The sequence below is a fragment of the Alnus glutinosa genome, chromosome 14 (genome assembly GCF_958979055.1).
Source record: "Alnus glutinosa chromosome 14, dhAlnGlut1.1, whole genome shotgun sequence".
Classification (NCBI taxonomy): Eukaryota; Viridiplantae; Streptophyta; class Magnoliopsida; order Fagales; family Betulaceae; genus Alnus; species Alnus glutinosa.
In genome coordinates, this window is record NC_084899.1 from 2,744,519 (window position 1) to 2,756,891 (window position 12,373).

The window sequence follows — 12,373 nt, forward strand, 5'->3', positions numbered from 1 at the left end:
CGTATACCCAATAAGTTTTAGTGTGACTTATGTAAATCAAATTGAAGTAAAAATAACACATGGTCGTCATGGCGTAGAATTTTATTTCTTGTCCAAGTTTCACGTTTGATTATTGACCATTGGTTTCAACGTCTAACGTCTTTATATATATGGTTTCAAGCGCTTCAGATCGCATCATTGGGACCAGATTTCAAACAAGAAGTAACGAACTCAACCTCCAAATGACGAAAACAACCAAAAAATGCATCAAACTCTCTTTCTACACAAGCCTCTTCCTTCTCCTCTTCAGCCATGCAACCTCTCATCAGCTCCATGATCAAGAGCAGGCAGTTCTACTGAAGCTAAAGCAACACTGGCAAAACCCCCCGTCCCTCAGCCATTGGACCTCATCAAACTCATCCTCCCACTGTATCTGGCCAGAGATCAACTGCAGTACCGATGGCTCATCAGTCACCAGACTATCCCTCCAAAACATGAATATCACCGGAACAGTCCCACCCTTCATCTGTGACCTCAACAACCTCACAACCCTTGACCTTTCATACAACTATATGACCTCTAATGAGTTCCCACGACCTCTCTACAACTGCTCCAATCTCCAATATCTCGACCTCTCGCAGAACTACTTTGCCGGCACGGTCCCTGACGACATTCACCGCATGGCTCAGCTTCGCCTGCTCAACCTTGGAGCCAACAGCTTCTCCGGAAACATCCCAGCATCCATCGGGCAATTAACAGAGTTGAGATTACTTCAGCTTTTCGCGTGTCAGTTTAACGGTTCTTTCCCGCTAGAAATTGGCAACTTGTCCAATCTTGAAGGACTAGAATTGGCCTACATGACGATGATCATGCCAGCAAGGTTGCCTTCAGAGTTCACAAAGTTGAAGAAACTGAAGTATCTTTGGGTGACAAGCTCCAATTTGGTAGGAGAAATCCCAAAAAAGATTGGAAAAATGGCGGCACTGGAGCATTTGGATTTGTCAAGGAACAATCTAGGCGGGAAAATCCCAAGCGGTTTGTTTATGCTGAAGAATTTGAGTATAATGTACCTTTACAAAAATAATTTGTTCGGGGAGATTCCTCAGGTGGTTCAGGCTTCAAACATAGATGTTATTGATCTCTCTGAGAATTACTTGACCGGGACAATACCCGAGGATTTTGGAAGACTAACCAAACTATCGGGTTTGGCTTTGTTTATCAATCAATTATCTGGAAAAATTCCAGATAGCATAGGCTGTCTTCCAGGGTTGATAAATTTTAATTTGTTTAGCAACAATTTATCAGGTACTCTACCTCCGGACCTTGGGCGATATTCTATGCTTGAAGAGTTTCAAGTGTCTTCCAATAGACTTTCTGGTCAGCTGCCACAACACTTGGGTGATAATGGAAGGTTGGTAGGAGTGGTAGCTTTCAACAACGACCTCAGTGGTGAACTGCCCCAGTCGCTTGGAAATTGCAACAATTTAATAATTCTTAGTGTTCATAATAATAGGTTTTCTGGGAATGTTTCTAGTGGCCTATGGACATTATTGAATTTGAGCATTTTGATGTTAAGCAACAATTCTTTTACAGGTGAGCTTCCTGAGAAATTGTCACGCAATCTTTCTCGATTAGAGATCAGTCATAACAGGTTTTCGAGTAAAATTCCGGCGGGAGTGTCCTCCTGGAGGAATTTGGTGGTTCTCAACGCTAGTAATAACCTCTTAGATGGCACAATTCCTCAAGAAATAGCAGCTCTTTCTAACTTAACTACTCTTTTGCTTGCTAACAACAAACTCTCGGGTAAAATCCCGACAGAAGTGTTTTCCTTGAGAAATTTGGAGGTTATCGACGCTAGTAATAACCTCTTAGATGGCTTGATTCCTCAAGAAATAGCAGATCTTCCTCAATTAACTTCTCTTCTGCTTGCTAACAACCAACTCTTTGGTAAAATCCCGACAGGAATGTTTTCCTGGAAGAATTTGGAGGTTCTCAATGTAAGTAATAACCTCTTAGATGGCACAATTCCTCAAGAAATAGCAGATCTTCCTCGGTTAACTTTTCTTCTGCTTGCTAACAACCAACTCTATGGTAAAATTCCAATAGGAGTGTCTTCCTGGAGGAATTTGGTGGTTCTCGACGCTAGTAATAACCTCCTAAATGGCACAATTTCTAAAGAAATAACAGCTCTTCCTCATTTAACTACCCTTTTGCTTTACCAGAATCGACTCTCAGGCTCTCTTCCTTCAAATATTCTATCATGGAAATCGCTGACTACCCTAAACCTTGCCAGAAATGCATTCTCTGGACAAATTCCAGAGGAATTTGGTTCATTACTAGGCCTTACTGATTTGGACTTGTCAGAAAACCAACTGTCTGGCGAAATTCCATTGCAACTTGGCCGCCTAACAGTAGGTTTTCTCAATCTCTCTTCCAATCATTTGACTGGGAGGATCCCAATTGAATTCAATAATGATATATATGCAGGAAGCTTCTTGAACAATCCCGGTCTTTGTGCTTATAGCTCATCAGTAAACATTGACAAATGCAATTCCAAATCAAGCAAAATTTTGGTTCGATTTCTTGTTTTGATAATATGTTCGGTGATAGCAACACTTCTACTAGCTTTATTCTTCGTGATCAGGATTTTCATGAGAAGAAAGCAAGGATTGGATTTGACTTGGGAGCTCACCTCATTCCACAGGCTGAATTTTACGGGATCAGACATTATGTCAGGAATGACAGAAAATAACGTGATAGGCCGTGGTGGATCAGGGATGGTATACCGTGTTGCAGTGAATCCTTCGCGTGATATTGTTGCTGTGAAGAGGATTTGGAATAGTGGAATGCTAGAACAAAAGCTTGAGAAACAATTTCTTGCAGAAGTTAAAACATTGAGTACCATACGACATTCCAAGATAGTGAAGTTGCTCTGTTTTATCTCCAGTGAGGATTCAAAATTTCTTGTCTACGAGTATTTGGAAAATGGTAGCTTGGATCTATGGCTGCATAGGAAGAGTGGAGCATCAACTTTCTCAGATTCAGTCCAACAAGTCAACCTGGATTGGCCTAAGAGGTTGCAGATAGCAGTTGGTGTTGCCCATGGACTCTCCTATATGCACCATGACTGCTTACAACCCATTGTTCATCGAGATGTGAAGTCAAGCAACATTCTTTTAGATTCTGAGTTTAATGCAAAACTCGCTGATTTTGGTCTTGCCAAGATGTTAATCAGACACAGAGAATCTGCTACAACGTCAACTGTGGCTGGCTCTTTGGGCTACATAGCTCCAGGTGTGTAACATAATAATTTCTAAGTTCTATTTTGATTATGGTGTTTGTTTCTCCATTTTTTCCATCAGCTGATCAGCAGGAGTTGAAGTTTGGTGTTTGTTGTTTGTTGTTAACTTGAACGCCAGAGTATGCTCAAACGGGACGAGTTAATAAGAAGATTGACGTTTATAGCTTTGGGGTTGTCCTTCTGGAACTGACAACTGGAAGAAAAGCTTATGATGGTGATGAAAACACATCACTTGTCCAATGGGCATGGCGACAGATTCAGGACAGCAAGACTATTGTTGATGTCTTGGACGAGGAGGTTAGGAAACCCTGCAACTTGGATGAAATGTGCTTCGTCTTCAAACTTGGAATCTTGTGTACGTGTACGAATCCTTCTAAAAGGCCGTCCATGAAAGAGGTTTTGAAGAATCTGCTCCGACCAAACCCAGCCCCAAATCGTGGCTCTTCAGGTCAAAATGAACCGCACAGTAGATCGGGCCGAAGGCCCACCTGTCAAGTATGTGGCAGATTGGGTCACACAGCTTTGGTCTGCTGCCACAGGTTTGATCAAACCTATCAAGCTGATGGGCTCAATCCCACAGCCGACACTGCTGCCGCGGCACAATCTTGGGACCTAAATTGGTACCTGAACATCGGTGCTACCCACCACATCCCCTCCGACCAAAGCAACCTAAATATTCGCTCGGAGGAATATGATGGCCTCGATTAAATTCAAGTGGGCGATGGTACTGGAGTGACGCAGGAAAATCAGTAATTGAGTTATCAAATACTGAATTAATGACATATATTTCAGTGCCATTAAAAATATTTTTGTAATTTTTTTTTTCACCAAGTTTAAACATCTCTTATCTACCGGTGATGTGAGATGCTAGTTGTCTGTCTTGATTGGATTTTTTCAATTATTAGTTTGTTTTTGTTTTTGTTTGTCTGTTTCTTATTCCCTGTAATTTGTTCCTTCTGCAATACTTATTAAAAGAAAAAAAAAGAGCATTTACAAAAGACTTTCGTATGAAGATTATTTGTTCCATTTAGAATCGATGCATAAAAAGAATTTTTCTCTGAATTTGGCAGAATTTATTATTGGTCATAGTAGGCATTATATTGATTTTTGGTGCAAAGATGAATTATTGATTTGTCCTGATAATATTATTTTTGCGGCTTAAGAATAGAAATAGTTGAAGAGGGGCACTTGAATAAAAGACCAAAGATGACCGTTTGGAAGAGTAGTACGTAGAAGAAAAAAGACGACCATTTGTAATAGTTGAACACTATTACACTTATTAATCATTTTGTCATAAAATTTTTATCTCATACATTATTTAGCTTAATATATGTTAAAAAATCGTTATCCGCATATGAGGTAATATCAAAACAACATCGTTTTAATAAATTAATTAAATATATATTATATATAAAGAGTATATAGATGCGGTTAATAACTATATTCGCATACTCTAAAAATTATTATATATGGACATAATGATTTTTGCTAACCGCATCTGCATATATAAATAATAAATACGTTCGAATAGCAGATACGAGCGATTGTTATCCGTCCTGTTAACACTCAACCTAATATAACGTGTGCAACGGGAAAGATGGCATTGAATATTCAAAGGAAAGAGATCACTTACTTTTGTCTGTGAGCAATGAAAGAGACACTGGGATGGACTAGGACGGATCACTCTTTTGTGGAAACGTGGAAAGTTCGACAAAAAATTGGTGGAAGACTTCAAGTCCACGCACTTTTAACTGGCTTGTTTCACACTTCCACTCACTTTTCCAGTAATTTTTGTTTGGATTAACACATTTCCAGTAAATTTGCACGTTTTCCCTCCTAAGAAATACAAAAAGTTAGAATAAGATGATCATTCCTATTCATTCGTTTAGGATCAAAACAGAAATGACTACAATACTCTAATTCTAAAAGTCATATCCCCCAAAAAAAAAAAAAAAGATTTTTTGAGAAAATGATCTTTAGAGCTATTCCATTTTCGAGAGACAGCTATTCCTACCTTTCCAAGGTTAACAACTATTCCTCATTTCCTCCTTTTAAGGAGAAATATCTCTTAATTAGGAATTGATATCTCTTGGCACAACAGAAGGAGGCAGGGAAATATGAGGAGACATACCCTAATTAAGAACTGAAAATACATGTATTAACATGACAACTGACAATAATCTTCATGCGTAGGAGTGGAATTGTTGTTAGAAAAAAGTTAACTAGTCAAGCACTGAGAAAGACTGAGTAATCTAATTTTCATACCTTTATTTGAGTGCTGAGTCCAATCTATCACATTCTACACCCCTTGAAATAGAAACATATTTATAACAGAAGATTGAATTGAGTGGATTTAATTTTCTTCTTTCTTGATGCTAATTAACATGGCATCATGAAAATGATTAGTTTGTCTCACTAGAAGAAGCCTATTGGCCGGTAAGACCCTCCCCGTATGTAGCTAGGGATCCCCGCCAAAACCTTCCAAAATAAACATTTGTGGTATTATTTCCAAAGATTACTGGCTCCGGACCAAACGTACAACAGCTGAATGTAATTGAGTTATATATAAGGTTTTGGTTTAGAGTTGAGTCAGTCTCAAGTGCGCGTGGTTCAAAAAAATGATAGAATTAAAGTTTAGAAAGCTTCGATCGCAACTCGTTCGAATGAATCAGTACATCATAAATGTTTCAATACTAAAATCCAAGTTGTTTCTCATACTTGAAAGCCAGAGCCTCGATTGTTGGATTGAAGTAATGCGATATTTAGAAACCGTAAGTTTCATTCAAACAAACTTGATCGAACTAGCACAAATTGTTTTAATTCTTAACCGACTTGGCTTAAAAAATTCATATTTTCCCTCATCTATATAAGTCTTTTGAGCCATGATTTTCATAAGGTGTGGAGGTAGAAGTGAAACAATGCACCCTTTAGGATGGGGCACTAGCCCTCCAAAATTTTAAAATATCTTTTGAATTTTTATATTTTCAATGAGATGAACTCGATCTTCAAAATTAATTTTTACCTTCCATATTTTTCTTTTTAGTTTTGCCTTCCCAAGCCTAAACTCAAACACAAACCTTCCTTAATCCCCATTAAACCACATAAAAACTTCCATCCATCAAAGTTTCAAGTTGTAGAGAAAATTCTATAGAAAAAAGGCCAGAATTTTGGAACTGCTGCATTAGTAGACAATCAAATTGTTTGTCGGGTCAAGTCAAATCCTGAGCTTGCTGCCTTTATTGTTCATATCTTTCCAGTTGAAGATTTTTCTAATTAACGATCTTGGATTTTTTATTTCAAATTTTTATAATATTGGGTTTCAAAAGAGATACGTTGCACATTATTGAAGACTCAGTGATGTACCACATCATCCACCAACGAAGATACACAAGATTAAAGTAAGTTTAAATAGGCAAGGAGTTCACCTCTCATCTGTTAGGTAATGTTTGGATTATCTTGAAGTTAGGAATTTGATGAGAATTATATTACCTCTAATAAAAATTAGATTATATTGAATTTAGAGATTTGAAGATATTGAATTACCCTAAATTAAGAGATTTGATTAGGATTATATTTCATCTGTAAGCTTTATAAATATGAGTAATGTTTCTTGTATAACTTTCACATAACTTTTGCACAACTCTAACTACTTTTTTTTTTTTTTTTTTTTTTTTTTTTTTTTTTTTTATGATCAACCATTAGATTTATTTTTCTACATGTAGGTCATTTTGTATTGTAAACTCATCAATGAATAAAAGCAACAATGTAGCATTTTAGGCTTTACATTGAAAAAATGGGTCAAAGATTGAACATAAATTTCATATAAACCGGTTTGTAGAAAATTTCATACAACTCATATACAAGAGTGACATGTGTCATTTAAACATGTGATAAACACATTTTTTCTTCTTCTTATTAATGCTATTAAAAAAGCATGTGAAAATCATATGCTATTAAAACAATGTGTACTTTTCACATGTCAATAGACACATTTCAATTTTATATGTGGATTGTATGAAATTTCTTGCAAACTGATTTGTAAGAAATTTCTGTCATCATAAACCAAATAACTTAAAATCTTTATTTTTATTTTCTTTATTCTGCTTTTCATTTTATATTTTTATAGCATTATCTTTTCTTTCATAGTCTCCAACACTATCATCCACCTACAAAGATACTAATTAATTAAGATCAGTATTAGATTCAAATTTACTTTAATCTTCAGTATCTTCGTTGGTGGATGATGGGGTAGCTAGACTCCTTGCGTATCCCTGAGTCTTCAACACACGTCATTATCTCAAAGATATGTGACGCACAACAACCCCAATCACCATAAAAAAAAAAAAAAAAAAAGAGAGGATGAATTATGAATACTATTTTTTCCGCAACAATCCAATCATATGTCACGGCTTGACTTAGACTTGACTTGCCCCGGTCTATACGCCTTTTAATATTATATTTTAATGACAGATTGTTTTTCATTATTTATTTATTTATTTTTTTAAAAAATATTGAACACATCATTATTATTGTATAATTATTATATTTGAGTTATGTAAATAATATATCTCTTTTTTATAAAGCATTATGAATTGGCAAATGTTATGTTTTTACTCTTCAAACTATCAGTTTGTTACAATTTAGCCCCTTTCACCTGTCTTAACTGTTATGTTGAATATTAAATTTGACCAAAATATTTTTAAATACCCTTATTTTGATCATTGACAGAAATCAAAATTATCCTTTGTCTTTTTTTACTAATTAATAAAGAATTCAATAGTTAAAATAAGGGTATTTTTTAAATATTTTAGTCAAATTTGATTTTTCATCCAATATAACAGTCAAGACTGACGAAAGGGGCTAAGTTATAGTAGATTAGTAGTTTGAATGACCAAATTATAACACTTGTCAGTTCACACAAGCCTCTTTTTATTATTGAGTTTATTAAGCGTAATAACCCTCACTTAACCGCTGAATTTGTTGAGCATATTATCTTCATTTAACCACGGGGTTGTTAAGTGTTTAATAACTCCCGCTCTTTGGATCATAAAAAAAAAAAAAAAAAAAAAAAAAAAAAGGTTTTTCTTTTTTTTTCATTATACAAAACTTTTTCTTCTTCTTTCAAATTAACTTATTTCCTTTAAAACCTCATTTATTTCAACATTAATTTTTTATTTTTTTTTGAAAGTCATTTCCTTTCTACTTAATTATGTAAATCTCAATGTAATATACATGAACATATTTAAATTCACATGACTCATTATCACTAATAAAGTATGCAAAGCAGTTCATGGTATATATCATATATTCATATGGCATGTAAAAGAATTTAATAGATGTTGGTCAATAAGTTTTTTTTTAGATGGTCAATAAGTTTACATGCACTTTCGTCTACGTACATCCTCGTTAAACCTTCAACCAGTGTCACGTGCCTGGAATTTATTATATTGCATTATTAGTCGTGATTAAATTTCTTAATCCTAATTAACACTACTTCATAGGTAATCAGCCACTAGCTAGCTCACATGCATGTAGCATACCTCACTTTTCTTAAAATTAATTGGCCAGGTAATTCCGCTATCCTCTTGGCTATTACTCAATTACAGTTGTTTGATTAATGGCTTCTCTTAAACCTAGCTACTTCATTAGTTTTGTTTCTTCTTCATTAAAACGTAAGCTCGATCTAACTTATATATTTTATCCTTCACGGACACGTGTCACATGATCACCCGTTATACTAATTAGTACTTTTAGTTAGCTAGGCAGGTTTTTTTACACGGTATATATACTGTTTTACATGACCAACTATATAAGGAAAATAAAATTACATTTAGTACAGAATTATTCGTGTTAGGAAAAATTGGCTGTAAATTGAATGGCATTTGAATGTGTGCGGTGCATGCAAGGATTCTTGGAGAGATTGGCGCATGTAGACTTGCTGTGTTGGACCTTGGGAAGTTGCCTTGGGATGTCATGCACGATTTTAGGAGTGTTGTCTTCTATGTCAGTCTTGACTCGGTGACATGCGTAAGAGATTGTTGTGTGATAATCATTTTGTCATGAAATTTTCATCTCATATATTATTTAGCTTTATGTATATTAGAAAACCGCTATCCGTATATGAGGGAACGCCAAAACAACGTTATTTTCGTGAATTTAATTAAATATTATTTTGTCATGAAATTTTCATCTCATACATTATTTAGCTTCATGTATGTTAGAAAACCGTTACCTGCATATGAGGTAACATTAAAACATCGTCGTTTTAGTGAATTTAATTAAATATATATTATATATAAAATGTATGTGTATACTTTAAAAATTGTTATATATGCGGATGATGATTTTTACTAACCGCATCCGACGAATAGTAAATACGTGAGAATAGCATATGCGAGTAATTACTCTACCTAAATTTTTGAAACATGGAAAGTTCGACAAAAAATTGGTGGAAGACTTCAATTTTCCATGCACTTTTAACTGGCACACGTTTGTTTCACTCACTTTTCCAGTCTTAATTTTTGTTTGGATTAATACATTTCCAGTCAATTTGCACGTTTTCTCCTAAAAAATACAAAAAGTTAGAATAAGATGACCATTCCTATTCATTAATTCGTTTAATTAGTATCAAAGCAGAAAGGATTACAATACCCTAAATTCTAAAAATCATATCCCAAAAGAAAAAGAATGATATTTTTTTTTGAAAAAAATGATCTTTAGAGCTATTCCATTTTCAAGAGATAGCAATTCCTACATTTTTTTAAGGTTAACAACTATTCCTCATAATTTCCTCATTTTAAGGATAGATATCTCTTAAAGAATGGATATCTGTCGACACAACAGGAGGAGGCAGCAAAATATGATCGGACATACCTTAATTAAGGACTGAAAATACATGTATTAGCATGACAATTGACAGTAATCTTCACGCACGAGTGGAATTATTGTTAGAAAAAAGTTAACTAGTCAATTAAGCATCGAGAAAGAATTGGTGATCTAATTTTCATACGTACCTTTATTTGAGTGCTGAGTCTAATCTGTTACATTTTACACCCCTCGAAATAGAAACATATTTAGAACAGAAGATTAAATTTAGTGGATTTAATTTTATTCTTTCTTGATGCTAACATGGAATCATGAAAATGATTAGTTTGTCTGATCACTAGAAGATGCTTAAGCTTTTGAAATTAATTAAGTGTTAAATTAATTTAACATGGCATCAGCGTTAAAGGTCTTGAGTTCGAGCCTTCTTATTTCAGTTTAATATTTCACGTGTTAGGTTTCACATATTAAAAAGAAGTTCCACACATGAAAGTGAGTACTGTTAAAGTATTAATTAAATGATTAAATTTATCTCTTTTTATGCGCTTAAGCTTTTGAGATTAATGATCATGTAAGTTTTGAGTTATTAAAAAGGATAATTGCACCGTTGGTCCCTGTGGTATACCATAATTATTTTTCACTCCCTATGGTTTAAAAAGTTCATAAGAGGTCCTCGTGATATGCAATAATTACAAATTGATCCCTGGCGTCAAATTCTGTTAAAATTTTTAACAGATTCCGTCAAATGCCACGTTAGCGCCACGTGTCGTCATCTTATTGGTGACACGTGGCGCTGACATGTCTAATTTTAATAAAATAATATAAATTTATTAAAAAATAAATAAAAAATACTTATTTTTTTTTTTTTAAAAAAGAAAAAAGAAAAAAACAAAAATGGGGGTGGCCGCGCGCCACCCCAAGAGGCCGCCGGGGGTGGCGCGTGGCCACCCCCAGAGGCCGCCTGGGGTTTCGGGCCACCCCCTGGGCCTTGGGGGTGGCCGCGCGCCACCCCCTGCAGCCACTGGGGGTGGCGCGCGGCCAGGCCACCCCCAAAGGGGTGGCTGGGCCACCCCTTCAGCTTTTTTTTTTTTTTTTGTTTTTGATTTTTTTTGAATTTTTTTTATAAAAAAATAAGTATTTTTATTTATCTTTTAATAAATTTATATTTTTTTATTATGGTAGACACGTGTCACCATCTTATTGGCGACACGTGGCATTGACGTAGCATTTAACGGACTCTATTAAAAATTTTAACAGAATTTGACGCCAGGGATCAATTTGTCATTATTGCATATCACGAGGACCTCCCATGAACTTTTTAAACCATAGGGAGTGAAAAATAATTATGGTATACCACAGAGATCAACGGTGCAATTATCCCTATTAAAAAAGTACTATTAAAAAAAAGAAAAAAAAAAAAAGTAAGAGTTTTAAAACTAGTACATTAGTGGACAAACAAATGATTGTTGGGCATTGTCAGGTTCTTTATTTCAAATTCTTTTAAAGTATTGACCGATTGTTATGATTTTTTTTTTCTTTTTTTCAAATGTTTTTTTACTAGTGGGTTTCAAAAGAGACACGTTGCATATCATAAATAGGAGTAATGCTACACATCATCCCCTTGTCTTCCTTTTGTCCCCCCAAAATTGATGTGGCTCTTAAAATCACCATTGAATTTATGATAGATTACAATTGAATTTTGATTCAATGGTAATTTTAAGAGACACATCAATTTTAGAAGGATAAAAGGAGGACAAGGGGATGATGTCTAGCATTCCTCCATAAATAGATATGTGACGCACAACAACCCCAATCAACACTACTTTTTCCAACCAAAAGTCACGACTTGACTTGACCCGGTCTATACGCCTTTTAAAAATATATATATATATATATTAATATTATATTTTAATGCCAGATTGCTTTTCCCTCTACCTACCCAGACGAAAATAATAATAAAAAAATTAAATACAATTTAACCTTCCCAATGCTAACACTAATTTTTCATAAAGCACCAACAAATGTCACATTTTAAACATCCAAACTATCAATTTGTTGTAACTTAGGTCATTTTGTCAGTTTTGACTATTATGTTAAATAAAAAATTAAATTTAATCAAAATATTTTAAATATAGCCTTATTTTGATTATTGAAAAATTAAAATTACCCTTCATCTTTTTTCTACTAATTAATAACGAAAAAGAGTAATTTTGGTTTTTCAATGGTCAAAATAAGGGTATTTTCGAAATATTTTATTTAAATTTGATTTTT

At 34.5% G+C, this 12,373-nt stretch overlaps 1 protein-coding gene across 1 annotated transcript; it reads left to right on the forward strand.

Moving 5' to 3' along the window:
* Positions 1–189: 189 nt before the first annotated feature.
* LOC133857471 (receptor-like protein kinase 5) lies at positions 190–3,988 on the forward strand. The gene is made up of 4 exons (XM_062292744.1): positions 190–449; positions 1,128–1,782; positions 2,215–3,277; positions 3,445–3,988. The coding sequence occupies exons 1-4, from the start codon at positions 222–224 to the stop codon at positions 3,986–3,988; spliced, it is 2,490 nt and encodes an 829-aa protein (XP_062148728.1). The 5' UTR covers positions 190–221.
* Positions 3,989–12,373: the final 8,385 nt, after the last annotated feature.

Bases quoted from the DNA above. Each gene is read 5' to 3' on its own strand.
- LOC133857471 (XM_062292744.1), top strand. From the start codon at position 222: ATGACGAAAACAACCAAAAAATGCATCAAACTCTCTTTCTACACAAGC. The intron at 450-1,127 runs GTCACCAGACTA...GATCTCTCTGAG, and splicing joins GCAGTACCGATGGCTCATCA to AATTACTTGACCGGGACAAT. The intron at 3,278-3,444 runs GTAACATAATAA...TGACGTTTATAG, and splicing joins GGCTACATAGCTCCAGGTGT to CTTTGGGGTTGTCCTTCTGG.